At 41.2% G+C, this 26,136-nt stretch overlaps 1 protein-coding gene across 5 annotated transcripts in view; it reads left to right on the forward strand.

Annotated features, from left to right (window-relative positions):
* The window catches only part of svilb (supervillin b), a 56,784-nt gene extending 30,939 nt beyond the window's left edge, over positions 1 to 25,845 (forward strand). For 4 of the 5 annotated variants that reach the window (XM_030073785.1, XM_030073786.1, XM_030073784.1 and 1 more), the window contains 21 exons: positions 1,940 to 2,087; positions 2,637 to 2,732; positions 3,193 to 3,273; positions 3,627 to 3,804; positions 4,270 to 4,442; positions 5,177 to 5,332; positions 6,716 to 6,852; positions 7,973 to 8,120; positions 9,231 to 9,376; positions 11,445 to 11,620; positions 11,813 to 11,960; positions 12,947 to 13,226; positions 14,417 to 14,568; positions 16,146 to 16,251; positions 17,121 to 17,328; positions 19,055 to 19,188; positions 19,722 to 19,877; positions 20,072 to 20,215; positions 21,449 to 21,570; positions 22,347 to 22,502; positions 25,382 to 25,845. In XM_030073785.1, the coding sequence (XP_029929645.1) occupies positions 1,940 to 2,087; positions 2,637 to 2,732; positions 3,193 to 3,273; positions 3,627 to 3,804; positions 4,270 to 4,442; positions 5,177 to 5,332; positions 6,716 to 6,852; positions 7,973 to 8,120; positions 9,231 to 9,376; positions 11,445 to 11,620; positions 11,813 to 11,960; positions 12,947 to 13,226; positions 14,417 to 14,568; positions 16,146 to 16,251; positions 17,121 to 17,328; positions 19,055 to 19,188; positions 19,722 to 19,877; positions 20,072 to 20,215; positions 21,449 to 21,570; positions 22,347 to 22,502; positions 25,382 to 25,468 (3,132 nt within the window). In that variant the 3' untranslated portion in view covers positions 25,469 to 25,845. Of the gene's footprint in view, positions 1 to 1,314; positions 1,393 to 1,939; positions 2,088 to 2,636; positions 2,733 to 3,192; positions 3,274 to 3,626; positions 3,805 to 4,269; positions 4,443 to 5,176; positions 5,333 to 6,715; positions 6,853 to 7,972; positions 8,121 to 9,230; positions 9,377 to 11,444; positions 11,621 to 11,812; positions 11,961 to 12,946; positions 13,227 to 14,416; positions 14,569 to 16,145; positions 16,252 to 17,120; positions 17,329 to 19,054; positions 19,189 to 19,721; positions 19,878 to 20,071; positions 20,216 to 21,448; positions 21,571 to 22,346; positions 22,503 to 25,381 lie in introns of all 5 variants that reach the window. The other variant, XM_030073788.1, reaches the window with a different exon arrangement.
* The last annotated feature ends 291 nt before the right edge of the window (positions 25,846 to 26,136 follow it).

Consider the following 26,136-nt stretch of genomic DNA (forward strand, 5'->3'; position numbering starts at 1 on the left):
ATGCATATCAACATTTTTTGAGATACATTGAGCTTCAGGCGCAGTGAAACACCACAGTTTTAGACCAGACATTGAAAACAGAGCTGAAAATAGCTCTGATGCAGGCAAAATATTTGCAAATTACCCTAACCTTAACCTGAGCAATCCCCAAGCCTAAACTTAATCATCTCTAACCAGACGTTGGTAAAGGTGTTTGTCTAAACCTGTGGTTGGTCAAAAACTGTTTGTCTAAAACTGTGCATAAAACTAACAGTGTGGAAACTCAATGTCTGCAGCTCGATGATACTGGCATTTTCTGGCACATTTCACAGTAGTCTGTAATGGACAGTAAAATAAAAAGAACATTGTCACAATACACGCTAATAAATTGGATAATTAGAGCCGAGAGGCAGAAAAACATCTAGTGAACAAATGATATGCCACCACACAAAACAGTAGAATAAAAGTACTGCATTGTAATGTCATGTTATCTGCTTGTTCATAGCTTAGAATACAAGGGTGTTGTTTCCAGAACAGAGTATGGGCCAAAAAGGTCAAAATTTCAACAACCTGATCAGTCTCCTGCAGATAAATTCTGATCATTTTGAGCTCTGCAACAGTAAATATGTTTCTTACTGTAACGCACCTTTAAGCTGTATTATGCATGTACTGCACAGATGATGTAGATATGATGTGTTTGCACATACGTTTGTCACAGTTCATGTGCACAAGCTGTTCCTGTCTGGACTTACGCAGTGGCAGTGGAAAAATGGCTTTTGCAGTCAGCTTTTTCTGTTACTAACGGTGCAAAATTATATCTTAGTCAATGGCCATTAATATTTAACAATGTCCTTTTATTTGGGGAAGCATGTGAAATATGCATGGCCTCAAACAGGTATTTTTCTCCTTGAAATAAAATCTTATGAATAAAGTATGAAAGGCACACTTTTGTTTGAATGTGTAGAGTGTAATTTGTATTATTTAGATTACTGCAGATATGAGTGAATATATTCATGTGATCGAGGCATTTTATGAATAATATATTGGTATATTTTGTGCACAATATAATGTTTCTAATAATGTTTGATTTGATATCAGTATGGTAGGTCTTCTTGGCTTGTTCTCTTTACGGACAGCCAGCAGCTTGATAACTATCATTGCATTTCATTGATAATTATAGTTGCATTTCCAGTTTCTCGCTTCACTCTGCATTACTGCCCTCCTTTGCATCAGTGTGTCCCATCATCCTTTATCTTGCATGTTCATCACTTTTTCTTCTATCTCCTCGTTTCATTTCCATCCCTCCGCCTCTCCATTCACCTCTACCTCCCATAGGAGCCTGTCTTCTCTTCCACCTATTCTCCTCCTGTCTCCCTTGGCCAAAAGTGTCAGTATATTGAACATCATAGTCAGGTAAGGACATGCACCTGGCATGCTCGAGTGGGCTGCATGCACTCGAGTCTTCCTTTGTCTGCCTGGTTTGGTGCTGTCAGTACATGTGTGAAGGGCCCTCTGGGAGCTGTTGAGTTTTGTTCAGTTACAGTGAAGCCACCACGATTCAGCGTACAGTTGCTGTAGATTATATTGTCAGGTACGGACATCCATTTAGCACGCTTGAATGCATGCACTTAGCTCTATTTATATCTGCTTGGTTTGGTACTATTGCCACATGAAGAAGTGGTCCTTGGGGAACTGAGTCACTGTTAGTCACTGTGAAGTATGAGAAGGGATGGACTTTAGAGCTGAAACAAAAACAAGGGCATTCTTATTGAAATAGTGCTCAGAAATGTCCTGTGGTGCTCACTGCATACCTTGAAAAATTGTAATGCATGTTTCAGCTCTATGGTAGTTGTGATGCGTCTGGAATGGCTGACTGACAAGCTGTGTTTGCCAGCAACTTCTCTTCAGACTTGAAATTATCTTGATAATCAGGTTTGTCTAATGTCCCCTGTCTGTCCAGAGGATGGGAGAGGAGATTGAGGCCCAGATGACCATTGAGGAGAGGAAACAGATGATTTCGACCCGCGAGGATGCCTGGAAGACGAAGGGCAAGGGAGCCGCCAATGACTCTAGTCAGTACACAGTGGCTGCGCGTATGGTCAAGAAAGGTCAGTGCACAGACGCACTGTTCAGAACCAATCTTCACTGAAGAGTTTTCCTCTCAAACAAGGCATCCGTCAACTGAAGCTGCATTTTTTAAAATCTAGAAATCTAGAAATACACCTAGAAATACATTTTTACTAGCTTGACCTCCACCTACTGCAAGGAAGAAGAAATTTAAGAGTGTGTAGTTTACTGACATCATGTTACATAATTTCTGGCTGTTGAAGTCATCACAAGTTAAACAGTTGCCTTGATCAGCTGAGTTGAAAGCGTGCAAAAGAAAAGATCTTTGAAGGCTGGATTGTTCATTGTTTTAGATGTGTTGATATTTTTGTTGAAAGCGGATGCATCTATTTGATAATTAACCACAATGTAACTGATATTGTAAGTTTAGAGGGTTACAGCAGGATTAAATAAATTAGTTATTCTGGTGTTTTGCATGCAGTAAACCTACACTCTCAAGTCTAACATCAATTTTATTTCCACTCATCTCTACTGGAAAACACAAAGGAGGATGTTTTATCCTGTGTGAATGTCTTTTGGTATGTCTGCAGGCCTGGCAGCCTCCTCTTCGGTTATCAGTCCCATCCTGTCGCCAGTCTCCACCAAACTCAAGAGCAGCATGCCTGCTGTCAACAAGCCTCAAGAGGGTGAGACAGACTCACAAGTCTTGTGTCATCACTGCTACAGCTGCTCTCAGATAAAGACAGGCTGTCAGAGGATGCGATCAATTAAGGGTTTAGTTAGTTTAATTGACCCATCTGCAAAATTGCTTCTTCCATATTACTGCTGCCCAGCAAACAAAACAACAACCATGCAAACTGACCTTTAGATCGACTGTTCAGTTTAGTTCTAGTTGTATTTGTTCTGAAGCTATAACATCTACTCTCATTTTCAGTGCATAACTCACACAGTGATTACAAAAATCATTGTTAGCTGATAACTGTTGCCAGTGAACCTTCTTACCTATTAGTTGACTAATTAAGAAGTGACAGCCCAATCTTGCAGTTATTTCATTTGTCACACAGCATTCCCTCTCCCGGATGTAATCTTAATCTTATTATCTTGTTCGTGACCACAGTTGTTTATACTGAATCATTTCATTCCTAGAAATTGAGGCCAGGCCAGACATGGAGTCAGATAAGAAACTGGACAAGCTGGAGAGCTTCTTGGGACGTCTCAACAGCAAAGGTACTTCCATCCTTACTGATAAGATATTGCAGTTCACACTTTAAAGATAGTCTTAGTCATCCTCATCTGTGGTGACCCTCTCCAGAATGAGTGTCTTTATTTATCCAGAGAAGCTTATCTCAGCACACATGCTCCTCTTCAAAAACACCCTGCTTCACATTTATTGAGTTACATACATTCACTCCTGTGAGCCTCTCTGTAAAACTACAAACTTCTTCGGTGCCATTTAAGTGCCTTGATCCATTTTTGGACCAGTGGCATTCTGGTCACAGGTCTGATCCTCTTTACCACCTCCAATACACATCATGTCTCAATTAATGCCTAATTTTGTCTCTCCTGTCTTTTTCTTCCAGTGGCCGGTTTGCAGGAGACGACGCTGACGGTGACCGAGAAGGCAGTGAAGGAAGTGATGAAGCTGGATGACGAGATCTTCTCCAAGTTCTACCGGCATGTCGCCGACTTCCCGCGCATGCCCACCAGGATCGAGATCGACGAGGACTTTGACGCCATCTTTGGCTCTCAGGGCCCAAAGTGAGCAGATGGCATAATGCTACTTTAAGTGGCTCTTTGCATTAGATGGATGTAGAGCAGGAAACTAACTTTTTGTCCACTGGCTATAATGGCTGCTAACTCCCAAAAATCACTAGCCACTTTCCTTATTTCAGCAGCCAAATGTTTGTTTAGAATACACTGGGACATCCAAATCCTGGCTGATGCTTGGTGTTAATTTCCCACAGTGCATTGATGATATAATTCTACAATAGGTTTACTTCTGCCATAGTCTCAGGGTTGGTGCCCAAACACTTTATGAGCCAAAAAGTATTTAGGATAGCAATTACAATGTAATGGCATAACATGAGCCCATCATTTGTCAAGGCTTCAATTCACTATGTGGCAAGTGCCTTACAAACATTTTGGTGTTTTCAGTCAGTCTGCCACTCACTCAATCTGTAACATCTTTGATCATGTAATGATTTGTCTTTGCTCCCTGCCCAGGCTGACATCGGCCATGGTACAGCACAAGCGGGCGGTGCGTCCGTCCAGGAACGTCCAGGCGTCCAAGAATCCTCTGAAGATGTTGGCGGCCAGGGAGGACATCCGGCACGAGTACACCGAGCAGAGACTCAACGTTGCTCAGCTGGAAAGCAAGAGGATGAAGGCTGAGAAGAGTAAGGGGATGTCATCTTCCTGTCTAGCATGACATCATTATTGTGGTCCAGATAAGGGTTTCTGCCTCCTTTCAGTTTAACATGAAAACAAACAGCGGTGTCAAATAATTGCCTTACTTATGCCCAGTGTAAATGTTGACTATTTTTGCTTACAAGGGTTCCACTATTATGCATTTCTCTATTTGCTGAGGTGAATTTTGATGGGTTTTGAAGTTGCTGTGGGACAAAAAAAAGCTTAGTATTCCAGGTAAGCTGTGTGAAGCGAGGAAGACATGGATCGTAAGGAGGATAATGCACCACAAGTGTTAGTAAAATATATTCTTGAAAATGCATCCATGCATTACAGTTTTCACATGATTTCAGTTATTTCACTAACAAAACGGGGCAAAATGGGACAAACATTCCAGTCAGTTTGGTCCTAGGTGAAAATAAAATGGGTGCCCTTTCCCAGTTAGCATTTTGCTAGCAATAGTCAACAACATAAAAAAATCAGATGTTGGTAAAGTTTTTTTAATTTCATGGTACAAAACACAGTATAGCTAGGGGGCCTCTACTATTTTTGCATATCGTGCAAATCTCAAATTATATTTTCAATAGGGAATGTGCACCACACAACAAATGGCAGAAATGCTGAAAAAATGATGTCAGGCTTCACCTCTACTGATTCCACTGGTGTAAATACATGATAAACACAGGGCTGTGTTCTGATCAAGTGTGTGCTGTGTGAATTCCAGTGAATAAAAGCTCAGAGTACTCTGAAGCTGCTCTGGCGGGTCTGGCCAGCAAGGAAAACTTCAGCAGCGTCAGTCTGCGCAGCGTCGCCGTCTCCGAGCAGACGTCCAACAACAGCACCGTGCCGTTCAAGGGCCTCATGCTCCTGCAGGTCAAAGGTGAGCCGTGCTGTTTTGTCACAAGGTCTGTTTGACTCGCATGTCAACACTGTCTGGATCTGTTAAGGCTCACTTCCCTGCCAAATGATTACCTAGTTGTTTTTTTTTTTGTTTGTTTGTTTTTTTCATTTTTACATTTAGGGGTAGACAGATATTGGACTTTAAATAAAAACTTAATATTAGTTGGAGTTTCAGGATCACAGTATGGTTTAAATGTTGTTCCAGAGTCTTTAAACCCTTAATAATTCTGGAGAGAAATACTGAAGACCTGATTTTTTTTTGTTTGTCTGTTTTTTCATAAAATTGTTCAAATTAAGAAATAGTGAATATAAGTGAAGGATACCAACTGGCCTCAGTCCATTAATATTGTATCAGGCTTTAAAAAGCCAAGGCAGTCTAGTCCTGTTTACAGTATAATGTGCCAGGTATAATCTCATGCATTCATTCATCCAGTCATTCTGTCAGGCATTAAATAACTCTGGATCAAAGTAAGATAAAATTTTTAAGTGACTGGTTCATGAATGACAGTTTTTGTTTGGTCTCTGCCAGTGGCTCTCTAGAGGTCATCCAGAGTTATTCAGAGTAAACCGTGAATGAAGCAGATTATTCACTGAGCCTCATGAGAGGGGTCAAGGCTGTGTTAACGGGTGATCTGCGTTATCGAGGCAGCTGTATTACATCATATCAGGGTCAGGGGTCTTTGGCATTGTTTATTTACGCCAAAGGATTACAGAGTGAAATCAGTGTCAAGGAGTCCTGGAGGTCCTGAGTGATGTAACTGCACACTGACCACAACCTTTATTTGCACCATCCATCTGTCAAGTTAACATCTGTGTGACTAGGTGGTATGAAATCACTGTTAGTGGGCTGAGGAACTGTAATAGGAAGTGAAGTTTCTTTGCGAGACACAACTACAAAATCAGTTCATTATCATTTAAATCAGTTAAGTATATAAATCCTAAAACCTAAAACCTTATAAAAGGGGATACATATTTTTTTACATTTGAACATGATAATTTAATAACATGTACAGCCTGAATCTAAGATATTTGACTCCAACACTGATTGCTGTTCCTATAACATCTGAATGCTGCTCTATGAAATTTTTTTAATATCTAAGATTTTCCTTTAACTGAAAGTTTATTATGCACATTTTATTTTGAGTTGAGAAATGTCATGTTCTAGGTGATGTGAAACCCATACAGTTTATTGAATTAAAACATTTACTGTCAGACTATTCAAATGCAAATTGATTTGATTTTCTGACTGCCTGTAAAACCGAATTTTGGCAGTTATAAGGGTTTCATCGGTCAGGACTGTGAGGTATTTGAAGCCCATGACTCTGCAGATGAACAGCTGACTCAGTGCCTGTGTCGTCCTCAGGCCGTCGTCACGTCCAGACCAGATTGGTGGAGCCCAGAGCGTCGTCGCTCAACAGCGGGGACTGTTTCCTGTTGGTCACTCTGGAGCACTGCTTCGTCTGGATAGGCGAGTTCTCAAATGTCATAGAGAAGGCGAAGGTGAGTACTGTACCAGTATTTAGTGCCGAAACAATTACTCCATCAGCAGGAAAATAACTGATTATAATTTTAATAATTGATTAGTAATCCTTTATGAGGTAGAAATACCAAACATTTGCCGATTCTAGCTTCACTAAGAAAATGTGGTAAAATGTGCTTATTTAGTTCTGTTCAAATCATCATAAGGGGCTTGGAAGCAATTTCAAGACATAATTTTGGGCTCTGTTTATTTTTGACACTTTATAGACCACATGATTAATGAGTAAATGGAAAAAATAATGGATACATTAATCAACAATGAAAATAATCATTAGTTGCAGCCCTACTTCCATCACACTTGATATGCAGGTGTTTGGATCAAGGCTGATGCTGTAATATGAGCATTTGAAGGGAGAGTTTTCACTCTACCCGCCTCTCACTCTGTTTTTCTGTCTCTCCCTCTCTCCCTCTCTTTCTCACACACACCCACAACACACACACATCGCCATCTGTGCTTCTTATCAAGCACATGCTTTCAGGCTTTGCAGCTCTTCCGTTTCCCCAGAGGAGGATTGTTTAGACACTACCTCATAAACATTTGTTTTTTTTTTTTCCACTCCATCTCCTCATACAGTGCTAACGGCTAACTCCTTTCTAAATTTTTTATGAGTTTACAGAGTGCACACCAAACCCAACTGGATCCAACCAGCCTCTTCACGCTATTTTTTTTATTTTTTTTTTTTACATGACTAAGTTGTTTGTCCACATGTCAGAGATAAATGTAAAGGACTTGAATCCTCATTCACACAGAGCAGAGACGAAGCTGACAGGGTAACTTGTTCATGCAACAGGAGAATGCTTTGCTACCTATTAATTCGCTCCTTTTTGTTGCAGAATCAGAATCAATCAATATGAAAATGAATATGGAACATAAATAAAATAGCTGGAGTAAAAAGAATATGAATCGTGATGAGGTTGATATCCAGAACCAACTCCAACATCATCTCTGTCATTGTGCTTGTCACCATCAAGGTCATCAAGAGAACAGAACAGCACCAAGTCAAGGCACATCAACTCTGTCTGCGTCGCCATTAAGAAAGGTTTAAAAATAATAACAATATTTTTTTCTCCCTCTCTGTAGGCGATGGACTTGGCCACCTACATCCACACTCAGCGTGACCTGGGCTGCAGGGCCAACCGGATCCAGACCATCGAGGAAGGCGTCAACCCGCAGGGTCCTGACGCCCAGGAGTTTTGGAGCACCCTGGGAGGACAGGCCGCTTACCAACGTAAGAAATATATGAGCTTTCAAACTCAGCTTTGAACAACAAGGTGGAAACCAAGGGTGCCCAACCAGTTGAGCGACAAGAGGATCGCAGACTGACTATCAGTCAGTCGCAAGAAGTGTAGTCAGTATAACGTAGTATTGTAAAACAGAAAGGCGTCAGTTTTTTTTCTCACTGTTTTGTCGGTGCTGCACCTCAACACACCTCACATCTCAAGTTGCCACCTTCTCCATGCAAACAGATTCCCAAAAGTCCTGCTCCTTCTCTGCCTCTGTACTCACTGCCACTTGTTGCCTCTGTTGGTTAGATTGGTTGAGGTTGGGGTTAGGGTGGGGTTGTAGCCAATCAGAGGCAAGTAGGGGCGGGTCTTCCTGGAATCTTGCTGGGGAAAAAGTAGTGCTGCGGTCACAAACTGGAAAAATTCAGACTGAGAGCCATCAATCATCAATGAGTTAGATAGCTAAGTTGGCAAAACACAAATATGACAGAAGCCAAAAAACATCTAAGATTTTTATTGTTTTCATTCAAACTGGAAGGAGGATGTTTTTGTTTGTTTGTTTACTCCAATTCGAAGCCCATCTGTCATCTGCAATGCAAGTGTGGTGCAAGAGAGAGACATTTAGTAGTTTCAGGGTCGTAGTTTTAGGAAGAATAAGTTTTATTAAGAAAGAGTTTTATTCCAAATTCATTTGGCAGTACTTGTTAAAATATATTATTCTAAATAACTTAACTTCACTACTCAGCCATAATGGTCCTAACGTTCATGCTAACCGTCAGTATGATTGAGTTGAGTGTCACTGTCAAAAGCCTCTTGCCTTCAACATTGAGGATAACAGATGAATCAAACCCTGTTGACTCGCAGTAGCATTGCAAACAAATACTAACAGGAGGCCCGGCCACTTCCTGAGAAACCAAAACTCATGGGATTGGTCAGCAATTAAAAGGATGAACTTTTGACAATTCTGAGTTATTCTTTAAATTGACTTGAAGTGACTGTACACAGATCCTGCTAATACCGATTTCATGTTTTTCCTCTGAGCTTTTTGCATACATGCTTGCATTTATGTCCATGGATGATGATGTGTGTCTCAGTGAGTGTGTCTTGTCCCATAGCGGCGGGCCCACCAGAGGACGATGAGCAGTTTGAAAACGCCATCGTGGAAACCAACTGTATCTTCCGTCTGGTGGACGACAAGCTGGTTCCCGATGACGACGAGTGGGGTAAAGTCCCCAGGAGCGCCCTGCTGACATCTAAGGAGGTCAGTAAAACCTCATAGTCAGACAAGCCACACCTCTTACTACATGGCTAGAAATGCTGCTGTACATTTTCTGGGGTGTATAGGAAAAACCCACCCTGTAGCACCTTAGCCCTTTGAAACCTGGATGGTCGTCAGATTTCTTGCGTTAAACCCTTTGAAAGCTGAGCACACTGGCTTGATTTCTTTCACAAACCTGGGAAAAAGGCAATGAGCAACTTAGCAAGACATAACCCCGAAATTTAAAAGAAATTAGTAAAAGTGAAAAAAAGAATGAAAGAAAATGACTGAAGAGTGCAAAAAACAAAGAGTGAAAAAGAAAATAATTAGAAAATTATAAAAAAAAAAGTAGAAGAATGAGAATGTCCAGAAAACTATATTTAACTATATGTATCATAGAATTATATTTTTAATTATTGTAACTATACATTTAAAATTATGTTACAGCAAAAAATAAAATGTTTTTTTTTTGTTTGTTTACTTTCTTTAGTTTCAGGTCATTGTTTTGTTTTGTTTTTTTTTTTTTTTACTTTTCTTTCTTTCTTTCTTTCTTTCTTTTTCTTTTCATGACCTTTTTTTTCTTTTTTACTAATTTCTTGTTCATTTTGGGGTAGTTTCTCATGAAGCTGCTCATTGCTTTTTTCCTGTCTTTTTGAAAGAAATCAGATGAATCTGCCCAGGTTGTTAAAAACAGCCATTGGTGATATATCGTTCTTGGCCCATTTTGTTGTTTTGGTGCTTTCATTTTCTTATTTGTGGCCAAGTGACTGCTGTGGAGTTTGCAGAAAATGTTCAATCCCAAGCCTGGTTCTCAGGTGTAGTTGATTAAATTCACCTGACATCCCAGGTGATTAAATGCTGCAGCGACTTCAGTGAACAGGAACCAGACAGCTGTTTCTATTAACCTGAACTAGACAGTGCAGCCTTTTGTGGGCAGACATGTCAACATTTTAAAATCTCACTCACTTACTCTTATTATGCTAATGCTAGTGCTCCCTCCACCCACACATGTTGAATAAAACAAGTCCCTGACCTTCTTTTAGGGCTATTAGAGGGCATGCTGGGAAATGTAGGAAATCCGTAAATGAAGAGGAGTTGGATGAGGCAGACTGAGAGAAAGTGGGGACAACAAATTGGGTGCAACACGTCCTCCCAAAATAAAACTCTTGCGATGCACTGGGTGGCTTTTTCCTTGGAGCTGACAAGCTCTGGACATTAAAATATTTCAGCCGCTGGCAGACGAGTGCTGTGCTTCAAACTGGCTTCAGATTGTCGCTTAGCAACAACTGGTGCCATGACCAGCACTTCCCACATCCATCTGTGTGTCGCTGCCAGCTAAAAATGAAACGCCTGGAGGACACGGGGGCTGAAACCAGGGACTCTGCAGCTCTCACTGCTGAGTTTCTACATGAAGTGATGGAGCATCTTGTGCTTTTACTGATGTTTTCCTTCACATTTTGGTCTATGTTTCCTCTGCTTTTCTGTTAGGCAAGTGTGTTTTACTGTTTGTTCTGTTTTAATGATGTGGTTTTACTATTTTACTGTTGGATTTTATTATAAACCCTGACAACAAATTGAATTTCACTTGTGGGACCATAAAGCTTGAACTAAATTGAATTGAACTGAACTGTGAATTGTACTGAATTGATTTGAATCAAAATGTCTTGAATTGCATTAATTGAACTGAATTGTATTGTATTGAACTGAATTGAATTGAATTGTATTAGATTTGATTGGATTGAAGTTCATTGAACTGATCTGAACTGAACTGAAATGAACTGAGCAGACTTAAAGCTAACAGTCCATACACGGAGACATGATATAGATAAATCCCTCTGGTAAAACTAGAATAATATTGCCAGTATGATGATTTGTGAGGCATTTATTTATTTATCCTGAGGTCATACAGGATGTTGCCGAGGATTAAAGCTGTTATGTGGACATGAACAAACATCAACATGAACAAATGAAAAAATGAAGTCATTAGTAGCTGTTGAAATTCTGCTGAACTGTACATTCCCTAACAACGTCTTTGACCCTGGTCTCTGTCGTGTCGCCGGACGTCCTGCAGGTTTTGGTGTTCGACTTCGGCAGCGAGGTGTACGTGTGGCACGGCAAGGAGGTGACGCTGGCCCAGAGGAAGGTGGCCTTCCAGCTCGCCAAACACCTCTGGAACGGGACGTTTGACTACACCTGCTGTGACATCAACCCGCTGGACCCTGGAGGCTGCAACACCCTCATACCCAGGTAGGTTAACACACACACACACACACACACACACACACAGAATTGCATTCTGTTTGGGATTACAACACTTCAACCACCATATTTGCTCTTTAATCATTCAGGCACACATGAACAACACACACACGCATACATAATTCGACATGCATATGCACACACACATAATTCATGAGTGTACACGATGTTTCTCCGCAGGAAGGGCCAGGGCCGTCCCGACTGGGCCATATTCGGCAGGCTGACGGAGCACAACGAGACCATCTTGTTCAAGGAGAAGTTCATGGACTGGACGGACGTGAAGACGCCGCCACCGAAGAACGGCGGCGATGCGACACCTGAGCAGAAGGTACCCGTCCAACGCCTGTTTGATTTCAGCTGGATAGACAAAGAGGCAAACGTTTGATTATGCAGGTGACACGCATCAGAGATTCTTCATATGTCTTTCTTGTCTTTCCTTCCATCTGTTTATTAATTAAACTGTGGCTCTCACTCACTGTCATTTAATCTTGTTAGGAACAGTTGATAATACAGCATATGCTACTGGGCAGATTCTTTCTTCCAAAAAGTGCTTACCTTGTTGGCTCTGACAGTCCAAATTAAAGTCCAAGTTTACTGTTATCTGTAGAAGTGAATCACCAAACAAACACAGTAGGTACGTCAGACAAAAAGGGTTATAGATAGAGATAACACCAATAACAACAAAAATAAGAAACAAAGTGCTGAACTGTGCTGAATAAAAAAACAACACAATAAAACACAATGCAATAAAATACATCCTTTTCACTCTTCAGCAGTTTGTGGTCACACACACTTTCACTTGACTCTGAATGGAAGTTGAATTTGAACGTGCCTTCTTGTCGTAGCTCCTCAATAGATTTATTATAGAAATAAAAAATAACATAGAAGCACAAAGAGATAAAAACAAAAAAAAATAGAAATTGGTATGATGAAGGGACAGAAACAATAACAGGGTCCTGTTATCAGTTGTGTGTTTCTCTACTTTATCGATGCCTGCCATTCTGTCAGTGTTTCTGACTTGAACTATGCACAGAATTGAATGCACTTTGTTTGGTAATGCTTCATTTTAGGGGGAGGCGAATTTCATGGTAAATAGGCGATAATTAGCACGTAATGTATTTGAAATTTCTTTGAAATTACCCTCTATCATTTGCAGTATCAACCACAAACAATATTTAATTTGGAGTCCCGTATAAGTAAAAAAGACGAGATTGAATAAATTAAACAAAGCTCCAAAGAGCAAGTGGAATCAAAACACACCAAACAGACCTTTCTTCCATTTTAACATTATCTGTTCGTCCCTCTGTCTCTCAGGAGGCCCCGGGGCGAGAGTGTCGGCCTTACGATGCCACCCTGATGCTCCCCGTCCTGCAGTCGGCCGTCTCCACCATCCTGGAAGGCACCAATGTGGGCCGCGGCCACGGTCCCGTGGAGAGCGAGGACCACATGAGGGTCCTGGAGATCAGCACGGTGACCGTGGACGTCTGGCACATCCTGGAGTTCGACTACAGCCGGCTGCCGCGCCAGAGCATCGGCCAGTTCCACGAGGGAGACGCTTACGTGGTCAAGTGGAAGTACATGATCAGCGCCACAGGTCAGTCAGGTGCACTGCCACAGCCAGGACTGAGGCTGCCACAGTTTCAGTCGCATTGTGATAATTATAACCTTTATTCAAATCTCAGAGCATATGTTGAGGTTTGGACACTGACTTACAAAAGTGGTGAGAAAAAAAGACTCCACTCAAAGCTGCTGAATAGAAATATAACCACATTTATGATCAAATTAATTGATATGGGCGTATCAAGCTTGTAGATTTACTCTAATTCATTCCACATATCAAGGGCTTTGAATTTCAAAGCAGTCTCTACTAAGTCTGAGTCAAAGGCTGATATAATTTTTTTGCAAACTGTTTTTGGCAATTTAAAAAACAAAAAAATTATCATTGTTTTCTTCTTTCTTTCTTTTCTTTTTTCATTTTTTTAGATAAAATAGACACAATAGAGGAATTGTGCCCTCCTCTTAACAAAATCTATACCAATCATTTTTTTGACGTTGTGTTTTATTGTTTTTTTTTTGTTGTTTTTTTTTTTAACTTTTTTAAAAGGTTTTAACTGTTGTGTGCTCTCTTACCACTCTTATTATCCATTTCACTCTTATGATTCTCATTATTTTTCTTATTTGTTTTATTTATACGTGGTTTGTGGGTGTTTGCCTTTTTTTTTGTTGTTGTTGGCAAAGCACTTTTTAATGGCTTTTTGAAACATCAGAATCAGAAATACTTTATTGATCCCCAAGGGTAAACATGCTATACAAAGAAAATGTACTTACTGCTCACATTGTCAGGTTTTCCACATCTAGACAGTGCAGATGTGTCAGGTAAGCCGCCAGTCACAGAGAAATATATCAAACTGACTCTGAAATATTCCCCAGTCGAGTTTATTGACACAGTCTTATGCAGACCACATAAATCTGGCTCTCAACAAAGTGTAAAAAGCATATGCAAATGCTGTCTGACCCTGGTAAACTAGTATTTGCGGATGCTGGAAACGCCGAGCATCTCTTTGTCCTTTTACGGTGGAGTGAGTCATGCAGCAGAGACGTAGGCGGTGTTTGTCCAAGCCCCGGGCGAAGGTTTCCACAGCGAGGTGCATCAGTCAAAACATTAACATCAGTTCAGTTGAACACATTGTTGTGCTCTGTCTGTTCTCTTGAAATTTGCATAAATCAGAACAATCAGTTGATGTGTGTTGTGTGTGTGTGTGTGTTTGTGTGTGTGTGTCCCAGTGGGTCGCAGGCAGAACCCCGAGGCGCGGAGCACCGGGCCGGGGAAGGAGAAGTGCTGCTATTTCTTCTGGCAGGGCCGACACTCCACCATCAGCGAGAAGGGAACGTCAGCGCTGATGACGGTGGAGCTGGACGAGGAGAGAGGGGCGCAGGTAGGAAATTAAGCTCATACCCAGTCAAATTATCAGAACAAAAAACACAAAAAATTTCCCCGTAAAGAAAATTAGACCTGCAACAATTGAAGTTGAATAATTGATTAGTAGCTAATAGGAATGTAAAACCAAGCCATAAAAAAACGAACCATTCAGTACACAACACACCCTACAAAGTGCAGTGTCACACACACATCCACTGTATGAGAGCCATGTAACCACACACTGAGCTCACAAATTCATAAATTTTACATAAAGTTTACTGAACCATAACACCCCTAGTTGCCAACTATAAAATTTGCCAGCCATTTTGACAGCCAATTAATCGTTTTATTTGAGTTATTTTGTAGAAGAAAATGTCCAAATTCTCTGATTCCAGCGAATGTGAATATTTTTTGGCTTCTTTAGTCCTCTGTGAGAGTAAACTTAATGTCTTTGGGTTGTGGACCGCTCGTTATGACAAAAACAAGACATTTGAGCACATCACCTTGGGCTGTGGGAAATTGTTTAATGGACCAAACAACTAATCGATTAATCAAGAAAATAATTGACAGATTATTTAAGAAAATAATTGTTAGTTGCAGCTCCAAATAGAGCATTAGTTAATTGATTTTGGTGTCATTTTGAAATCGTACACCTGTAAAGTTCAGAACCCATGATTAGTGTCGATATTAATACCACATAATGTGAGGCGAGTCTAACAATAAGGAACATTTACGTCAAATTTCACAGTTTACCAGCCTTAACTGGTTGAGACGTTTCATTTTGTGGCCCAGATTGCAGGAATAGAAAAGTTAAAAATCACTGTTCCTGTCCAGAATTTGTTTGTTTGAAGAGCTGTGCATTTCTCAAACAGCGCACAGAGCGCGCTTCGTGAAAAAGATCCAAGTCTTATCTAACTTTTGCAGGTCGTCTCCAAATGGCTCGAATCCAACACACATTTTTAACTCTTTTCTTATTATCTGAATGGAAGATTTTTTTTTTGCTCTGATTCTGAATCATGTACGAGTGTAGGTGTAACAGAGAGGGAGAAGTCAGTCTGAGAGGAAGCTATCTCTTGAATTATCGCCATAACTATTGATCGTTTCATAGTGAATAGCCCCTTACATATTTATGCTTGTGGGTTTTTTTTTTTTGGCATCTGACTCTTGGCACTTGTATTTATAGCAACACTACAGCTCCTGTGTTTTACATAATTTTATGTTTGTTTCATTGTTTTAGTGGTGGTCTTTTTTTGTATTTGTTTATTTATCTTGCGAGATAAAGATGAAGATAAACTTGAACTTGAGGACATAACTCAATGGCTTTGTGTGAAAAAATGTGAACTTTTAATTAACATCAAACTATATTTTACATCACAGGATGTTGAAAAGTGTGGAAAAGTGTCAAGATGTTAGATCCCTAAAACGGCATCTCAGTTTTAATGTCAGATTATAGTCATAAACTAATGTGCTGTTACACTAGTAGTTTATTTGAAGAATGAGAATTGGTATCAGTGTCAAAAAAAACTCCTCAGTGACACCCCATGTGTCCTATGTGTCCCTGCGTGTGTGTGTGTGTGTGTGTGTGTGTAACAGGTCCAGGTGCAGCAGGGCAAGGAGCCTCCATGCTTCCTGCAATGTTTCAATGGAGGGTTGATCGTCCACGCCGGGAAGAGGGAGGAGGAGGAGGAGAACACGCAGAGTAAGGAGGGACATGGAGGAATATCAGGCTGAATCGTTCTCGTTATTCCCAAGAAAGAAAAGCAGTCCATACGTCTGCAGGACACATCCAAACGGATTCAGCTATTCTGCTAGTCAGCAACCACGCAGACTTCCAAATGAAGTCTGGTTACCTGCCAAATCGTCTGCCAGACCGCGAGCTGAGTGAACATGCCAGCCGCTGCCAGCATCTACCTGCAGTTTGGCTGATGATGTTTTCCCACCGTGTTTGTTTTCTCTACATCTTTTTCCGTTGCAACCTGTTACACCGCGGCGTTTCCACTGTTTGAACGAGTAGCAGTTGTGTTTGCCCATATTTGCAGACATTGTTCACTTAATAAAATGTGACCCCAGCTCTTACAAAATGACAGCTGTATGAAGTTACTACGATTGTTGCTTATTTTATGTGCTTTGCTAACAAAACAGAAGGAACCAATCATCTGTGTTTTGGAAAATTGGGTCAGTGACTATCAGGAAATAATTATACCTAACAATAACAATAATTGTATCAAAATGGGTAAAATGCATCTGTGAATCAAATATTCCATTCGTCTGTATTAGTCTAAGATGCTGATATTCAATCATTTATTTGACAAGGCTTTAGATCTGAGTAGCTGTTTACAGTTTCATTTCAAAATGAGTCATCCATCATTTGAAGAAAAAAAAGAAAGATGCCCCCTCCTCTTATAAAACTTGTTGGAAAGTAAAGGAAAGTATGAGTCACTGTTCCAGCTGTGGGTCATCTGCGGTCGTTTACGTACAGTTTTGTGAGTTTTTGAAATACTGAGTGAGAGATGAAACCCTTCATGTCACCTCCTCTTCACTGTGTTCCTCCGGCCTGTGTGTGTCCAGGTGAGTGGCGCCTGTACTGCGTGCGGGGTGAGGTGCCGGTGGAGGGCCACCTGCTGGAGGTGGCGTGTCACTGCAGCAGCCTGCGCTCCAGAGCCTCCATGATCCTGCTCAACATCAACAAGGCCATCATCTACCTGTGGCACGGCTGCAAGACGCAGCTCCACACCCGCTCCGTGGGGAACACCGCCGCGCTCAAGATCAAGGAACAGTGAGTGGAGAGAGTTATCAGGAGGCAGAGCACACCTGGGTCATAGCTGGTTAATGAAATCCTAAGTAAAATAATCATCAAAGAATTTTGTTTGACTGACAAATCTGCAAAATGGTCTGTCAGATTATAATTCCTTGGATAATTCAGCAATTTTAATCACAAAAGACTAAAACACAGACACTTGTCCTGACTCCAAAGATGCACTTGGCATTTTCATGGGAAGAATCACAGCTCACAAGTTAAACGCATTAGTTTAACTTTGATCGGTTACCCACTGGACACTACTGGCAAGTCAGTGGTTTTCAAAGTGGAGTCCAGGGGCCACTAATGGCCCTTGAGAGGCTCACAGAGGTCCCCAGCAAAAGGAGCAACATTTAATTCATTTAATTGTACTTTTTTTGGAAGTTAGAAAAACAAGGATTTATGTAAGGGGGATTGTAATACATAGTGATCCAATGGAATATATTATTACATATTATATATTATATAATTCTCTATAAACTATATTTTTCAATAGTTGGATCATAGTTTGGCTGTACTGGCTCTTGTTATTTCCCCACATAAGAGCTAACAAATCTCAGAGGCTTTCCTTAGGACAAAATCCTCTCAAATGCGGATCTGTGGTGTGTTAAACATCAGTGTAGGAAGCCCTGGCTCAGGTGGCTAAGGCGCAAACAGTACCGTGGACGTGTGATGTCCTTGATTTCAAAAATTGCCTAAAATAATTTCTCAGACATCAGAAAACTTAAAATGTATGGTCAGGCAGCACAGAGAAGAATAGTTAGATGGACTGAGGGAAACTGTGTCAGCAGAGCCCGAGGTTGAACTGGTAAACATACAGTTGCAATGCAGGGGTGGTTTACCAGTAAAGCCCCCGTGGTGAGGGCCAAATCAGGCCACCCTGCCTCCCCTAATAACAACTGAGGCACCGAGGGTCTGCAGTTAGTAATGTCATGTGTTAGTTATTGAAATGCTGACCCCGGCTGAACTGATTGCGTGGTGGCCTCTGGCTTCAGGTCATGTGTTTCTGGAATGGTTTTATCACCTGATGGAGCTCAGATTGATTTCAGTCCCGAGGTCATGCGCTGCCGTTCAGCCTCATCTAATGGATTTGTAATGGAGATTATTCTTTGAGCATGTTGGACATTCTCATGTAGTATGCTCACGCAAATTCAGAACTTGTCCAGCAAAAGCTTTTTTTTTTTGTCTCCTTTTTTGCTGCCCAGTGCTGATTGCTGTGGTGTTTCTGCACTGCACATCCCAAACATCACCTGTCAGTCAAACAGTGTGGGCGGGACTGTGACATCTTTCTCCTTGGATTTTCTGTTGATTGAGTTTGATTTATGTAGGTGGCAATCTTTTTTTTTTTTTTTTTTTTTTTTTTGCAGGCATGGTGGCTATCACGGCTCAAGCTATCTGTCTAATTACTCAGGAAAGAGCAGCCAGACACTGAGTGTTGTGAAAAGCAAATTCAAAAGCTTTCATCAGCTGGCTTTAAGTTGAATCACCTCTGTGTTACATCAATCTATGATACAAAAGCAGCAAAATCACCATTTATTTTTGTGAAAATAAAACAATTTATTACTTTAACTCCTCACAAAATATTCCAAAACAAGAGTGAAAGCATGAAAAAATGGGTTAAAGTCAATATAAAGAACATTTGAATAGCCAAATCCACATTATGTCATGAGGTTTGTAAACTCTGTGACCCTTGTTGTCCTCTAAGGTGTCCTCTGGAGGCGGGGCTCCACAGCAGCAGCAAGGTCACCATCCACGAGTGTGACGAGGGGGTGGAGCCTCCGGGCTTCTGGGAAGCCCTGGGGAGGAAGGACAGGAAGGCCTACGACTGCATGCTGCAAGGTACAGAGAGCACAGCATGCTCAGAGAGAGTTCAGAAAATAAGAGTGATTTTACATAAAGATTATGGTTCGGATTGTGTTTGTCTGTCTGACAAACATGGCAGTTCAGTTGTCATCTCATACACCACTGGTCCGATTTCAACAAAAGGGATGAAAGAGAGTGCATTTTGTGCATTTTGTCTCTGTTATGGCATTGAGGAAATTAAACTAATTATCCTGATGAAACACTGATGGTCAAGATTTCTAACTTTGAAAGGTCATAAAGTCTCAATTAATCAACTTTTATCTATATAGCACACTTTGTACATTTAAATGCAAAGCAACATGCTTTAAATGGGAGACGATTCTGAGCAGTCAAAATAAATAAATCATTGGAAACATTGAAAATAAAACAAAAACTGTTAGTAAACACTATAATTTTGATGAAACCTGGACGGGTGACGCCTGATTGGCCCTGGAAATACTCGCATTATTCTTGGAGGATAACATGTATTTTTTGTGTTTGACTGTTTGTTTGTTTGTTTGTTTTCTCAGATCCAGGTAAATTCAACTTCACGCCGCGGCTCTTCCAGCTCAGCAGCTCATCAGGAGAGTTTGTGGCGACCGAGTTTTTCCACCTGTCCAGAGTCCCAGATCTGGTCAGCTCACTTCCCTTCCTGCAGGAAGACCTTTATAACGCACCACAGCCTGGTGAGACACACACACACACACACACACACACACACACACACACACACACACACACACACACACACACACACACAGATCATGTTCATTATTCTAAAACAAATATCAAGTTACTTGAAAGAATTGTTTATTGTTTATGGCACGTGTCTTGCATTAAACAAAACATCATGTAATGAGTCGTCCCCTCTCTCCTTCAGCGCTGTTCCTGGTGGATAACTTCCACGAGGTCTACCTGTGGCAGGGCTGGTGGCCTCAGGACAGCGAGAGTCCCGGCTCGGCTCGTATCCGCTGGGACGCAGACAGGAAGTGCGCCATGGAGACCGTGCTGCAGTACTGCAAAGGTAAGGCAACGTAGGGCTGAAACAGAAATGCTTCATCAATAAAAGTCTCAAGGTGTGTTGCATTTGTGTGTGACAAAAGAGCTTCCCTCTGTCTTACACACAATATTTAATCCTTAGATGCATAAGTACATGAAACCTACTCTTCCGTATTTCCAAATGGCTGTAAAAGGTAACTCTTTGAATGCTGACGACTTGAATATTGAGAAATTGTGTCAAGGGAGGTCAGTGAAATGTCCTCAAGCCTGTGTTTCCCTTTGAAATGGGAGCTTAAGGATGGGATGCATCACAGGGAGGGAAGAGTTTCATGTTGGATTGTTGGACCAGAATAAACAGATGCCATAGAGCATAATACAAATAATACAAAGCTGTGGCAAATTTCACATTCTTCAAAATTAACAGACTCCAGCTGCTTGGACACAACTATTGTATCTGAGACAAATGAGTCCAGATTTTCAGGGGTGAACTTCAAAAATCAAACGTCCATCCTCATACGTTTCCACTCATGTCACTTTGAAAGTTGAAAAGCTGCAGGTTGTATATTTTGGAAAGCATGGCGAAGGGTTGCTTTCAAAAAAATTTTGTATGTGTGACTATTGGTGCATCATGAGGTAATGGAAAAAACACAAAGAGGAATAAAAAGTAGCAGGATTTTAATCTAAAAATATGTTTCTGAGCGCTCATAGTTAAATTAATATATGTTGTAATACGGAAATAAAAATGTAATTTGTCTTTTCATTTCATGTCACTGGGACTCAACTCAGTATTTCACCACTAGATGTCACTATTCACTCATTTAATATCTATGAGAATAGGTTGTAACATGAAATTATGAATACAATATTAAATTGAATAATGATATTAAGTTGAATAAAATGACTTCATTAAATATACATTCTTCCATTTGTTCCTCTGTTACAGCTGGGCTTTTGGGGGGAGTTTTTTCTCTCCAGCTGTGAGGAGTAAGTCAGGGGCGTTGGCCTGTTTGTTGTAAACTTGTGGGCATGTAAAGCCCTTTGAGACTGAAAACACTGATGCTGGGCTTTGAATAAAGCTGAACTTGAATTTGGACTTGAACAAGGTTGCAAAGAGCGTCAAAAGGCTGAGTACATCTGCACACTCGTTAAAAAAAAGCATTTTGAAGCTGAAACAGAGCGTAGTCTGCGTGGCATTTTGAAGCAGGCTCCAGCTCCTCTGCTGATTTCCAGCTGATGAATTTTTGATTTTCTCCTGCAGAGAAAAACGAGAAGAAGCCTCAGAAGTCGTACCTGATCCACGCCGGTCTGGAGCCGCTCACCTTCACCAACATGTTTCCCAGCTGGGAGCACAGAGAGGACATTGCCGAGATCACCGAGAGGGTCAGCACACACACACACGCACACACCTATACACACAAACACAAACACACACACTAAAAAACTGCTGGGATTGCTTGTACTGTCACAACATGTAGTTTGAAAAAACATGCATCCAAACCTCTCTTCATGTCCTACACTTTTATTTATACTTTAGTGATTTTCATATGTATTTTTCCTATATGCACTGATCTCGATGTTAAGCTTCTTGCACTTGTGTGCATGAAAGATGCTATATGAGGACATTTTGATTGATTGATGTCTTAAAATAGATATTTAAAATGTCATATTTAAATAAACATCAGAGAGCTAACAGAAGCTGTCAGAGCTGTAAATCTATACATGAGTTATCCATACTGTTTCCCTTACTACCCAATCAGTCAGTCTTCTTACATGTGTGGGAAATGATACTTAGATAACTTAATAACCCCACAAATGTTTCTTCTCTATTTTACTGCTTTTGTTGCTTATTTTGTATTTTCTTTTTGTGCCGTTTACTTTTGTCCATATTGTATCCTATTCTTTAATTTTTTTTGCTGTTGGAGCCACGCTGTTTCCCCAGGGAGGATCAATGACGTTTCATTTCATTTTCTCTCTTCACACACATGTTGAAAAACTGCTGCCACATTATAACACAGAAAAGATGTGCCTACGCACAGACACAAGCAGCCTCAGTCTCCCTCTGTCTTGCAGACTTGCAAACACACTTTCCTCTCACACAAATCTAATTGTCCAAACACACGCTACATTTGTGTGTGATGTTGTCCTGTGTGCTGCAGGAGGCAGAGGTGTGTAACCAGATCATCCTGGTGGAGGACGTGTTGGCCCGGCTGTGCCAGAACACTTTCCCCCTGGCCCAGCTGCTGGCCCGGCCGCTGCCCGAGGGCGTCGACCCGCTCCGCCTGGAGCTCTACCTCTCCAACCAGGACTTCGAGGTCGGTGCACACACACACACACACACACACACACACACTTTTTTTTAAATAAATGTTGGAGCCAGGGTACCAAATTAAAGTTGCAATAACCAGACTTGCCCAGGGACAATTTAAGTGAGGTCCACTCAACTTACAAATGCATGGAATAATTTAATGGTTATGTCTACATGGGCCTCATCGTTAGTCCAAGAGGCAGTAAAATTACAAATTTTTTGTCAACTGAGTCCTCGTTTTTGCGATTCCAGTTATTGCAACCTCAATCTCTTTTTTGGAGGGCATTTTTTCTTGGCTTGATTGAATTTTAAGGGCTGTGTGGTCCTTTTCAGGGGGGTAATTTCAATGATCTGTAAAATAATGCGTTAAATAAGCTCTCAGTTTGTACCACAAAGATTTGTTTCACTTTAAGTAATAATACCATTATTTCCCACTGCTGGAAAGAGGCCCAGGTTGTTTAAACAGATGCTGTCACAGCAGGAAACACACTCATCATTTTCTTAGTGAGTTTTTAATGAAAATCGGCTTAGTTAGAATTTCTAGATCACTAACAAAAAAAATAAATAAATAAAAAAATAAGAGTTGTTGTGCATTGACAGTATTCCTGTGACCCCAGAAAGATCATGTAAGGGAGAAATGCCAGAAAAAGAGAGAAAAATAACAGCTAAGAAAAGGGATATTTTTTCAAGATAAGAGCAAGCAGGAGCATGAAGAGCAGAAAGACGTGGGAGAAGGTGGCATGAGGTGCATCTTGAACACACGAGTTCTCAGCCTGCGATGGGAGACAAGAGCAAGAAGTGGAGAGTCATATTTTGCTGCCTGTCTCCTGAACATACAAGAGATGTACTGACTTTTGCTTCATATAGTTTCTTTTAACAGGGCAGGCAGAACATGCTTGACATGTTGTGCCTGAGGAGATTATCCTCTCAATTTGTTATCATAAATGTCTTCAAGGGAAAAATCCACTCTTAAACACTACTAATGTTTGTTTTGTATTTTTTGGTCCATTTTCTTGATTTTTTTTTATTTTATTATTATTCTATGGCCAAACATAGATGAAAACCTGAAGATACCTGAAGATATTTGAACAAAGCAGTTTGCAGGAAAGTTTTCAGCTATCTAAAAGTTTAATGGAACATCAAAACAACATGTTTGACTTAAAAAAATACCCCCCGAAATGTGCTGAATGTCACAGATTGGTAATAAACAGAGTGGAATTTTCCTTTAACTTAATGACTATATGAGTGCAGCGTCTCACTCACAGCGGTCCGTCCTAACTTCATCTAACTCTCGCCTTACAGACTAAGTTGTAGGTGGACTCAGGTAAGGAGAGTCACTTGTGATTAATGAGCTCTGGCGACCTGTTGTTCTCTCCCGCACGTCAGCATCGTATGACTGTGATCCGACAGCTCTGAATCACTCCTGCTCACTCCTGTTCACTCCCACTCACAAGTGTGGCGCTGGTTGAGGAGGTGGGTGTGCTGCTGCAGGGGAGGGAGCTGCTAAAAGCCGCTAAAATAATCCATCTGATTGTTTGGCAGTGCAAAAAGTCCCGTCAAGTTTATTTGTACATCCCACATGCCCAAATTTTATCAGAGTGTATGACGAAAGAAAAATGAGCTAGGTGAGAGGAAAGTCCCACAAAAACCATATTAGGAGAAGAAAAAATTAGGATGAATTGTTGGAAAGTGCCTCACAGAGAATAAGCTCTCTTCTAAGTAATAATAATAATCAATAATGTCAATTTAATCCACATCTTGACTGTTTTGACACTAAATCAAATGCTTCAGCACCCATGATATGCCAGTATTCTGCTATTTTTGGTATGTTGGACCGATACCTTTAATTGTACGGGCGCATTAAAACGTAATGAGCCTCCCCTCCTCCTTAAGTGGGCTTTAAGGGTTTACCCACAGCAGCTGATACGCATAAAACGCAGATACGCTCTGCATATCCTCAACTGTGCCACATCCTTCAGTTAAATGCATCTGTATTTTTCTGCTTCTCTTTTACCGCCTCACACCTTTTCACCTGTGACTCTTTCTTCTCAATTCACACAAAACGCACCGATGATACACAGTCAGTCACGCTGCAGCGCTGCCAGACTCACCTCCCCTCTCTCTCTTTCTCTCTCTCTCTCTCTTTTTCCGGAGATTTAAATACGTGGGCGTAAATGGAGGCTGGAAAAGAAAAGGAACAACCGAAATGAAACAAATAAGAGCTCCCCTTGTACGCCAGTGTGGGGTTTCTGCTGAGGTGCCGATGCGCACATCAGCAACAACCCGCTGAGCTCTACAAGTTATTTCAATGTGACGACTGTGATTTATCTCTCATGTAGCGCAGGATATTTTAGGCCATACAGCACCCAGTTTTAGACCAAGCCAAGGAAACACATTTTTACACATTTAAACCATGAATCACGAACACGTTTTTGGCATTTACCCCAGAATATGTAGGTTTAAAATGAAGATATCAACCAAACTTTGACTTGTAACACTACATAACCTAATTTTAGGTCGGTGTAAAATTGCTCAGTGGGAGAAGTTAACGAGATTTACCACAATAAAAGAAAAAAAAAAAAAAAAGAAAAAGAAAACCCAGTCACCATGGTTTCCAGTGCTTATGCAATTATCCTGTTACAAAACAAAAGGAAGTTTTTTTGTTTTATTTCAGTCCTTTTCTTTACCAGCTACAGTGGTTATTAGTTAATGGCTGCTGAGGCTATTAAGTTGATCACAATTAAAGCATGACACACACACACACACAAAAAAAAAACCCCAACCTGGCACTGAAACACTATTTGAAACTCAGCGAAGTCTCCATTAAAGGTCACGTGTGATTTTCTCACCGTTTATCTAACTGTGTGAATCTGTTTTCGCCTACAGAAAGCATTGGAAATGACGAGAGAGGAATACGAAAGTCTGCCAGGGTGGAAGCAAGTGAACCTGAAGAAGGCCAAAGGACTGTTTTAACGTGAAGAAGACGGTAGAGTACGTGAAGCGGACAGTGGAGATGGGAATGGCAGGAAATGTCTTTTACCCCCCCCTGATTTGGGTGGATTTGAAGTCCGAGGACGTTTGCTTGAAGGCTCGCGGTGACCTCGAAGGCGTCACGAGAAGCAGAGGAAGACTCGCGGGACGTGGAGGACGAGCCTCGCGGCGCACTAGCCTTGCTTATAGTCATGTTTTACCTTTCGACTGTCTAATTACTTAAGGAAATCCAGTTCAAGTGGTTCGACGGAAGGCGAAAGCCACACGATAACCTCGCTTCGGTTCATACATGGTGTACGTGTGTATGTGGCGTCTCCTACAAGCACTTAACTCGCCGCTCATGCCATGGACTCGTGAAAGACGCCGCGGCGCACCAGGACGCCTGGCGCCTGGTGGCCGGGGCGCGGCGCTGTGGTTGTGTGTTTACGTGCGACTGTGTATATAATGTTTGTACGTGCGCGTGCGTTTTTATGTGTGTATACGTGTGTGTAGGTGCGCGTTTGTGACTTTGTATCTATGTAAAAAAAAACGAACCTTGCAGGAGAAGGGTGAGGTCGGTGTATCCAGCTGAACGTGTCGTGTCAGATGTTGCTAGGAAAGTTGTGTGTGAGTGTGTGTGTGTGTGTGTGTGTGTGTGTGTGTGCGCGTTT

Source organism: Myripristis murdjan, chromosome 17 (assembly GCF_902150065.1).
Source record: "Myripristis murdjan chromosome 17, fMyrMur1.1, whole genome shotgun sequence".
Classification (NCBI taxonomy): Eukaryota; Metazoa; Chordata; class Actinopteri; order Holocentriformes; family Holocentridae; genus Myripristis; species Myripristis murdjan.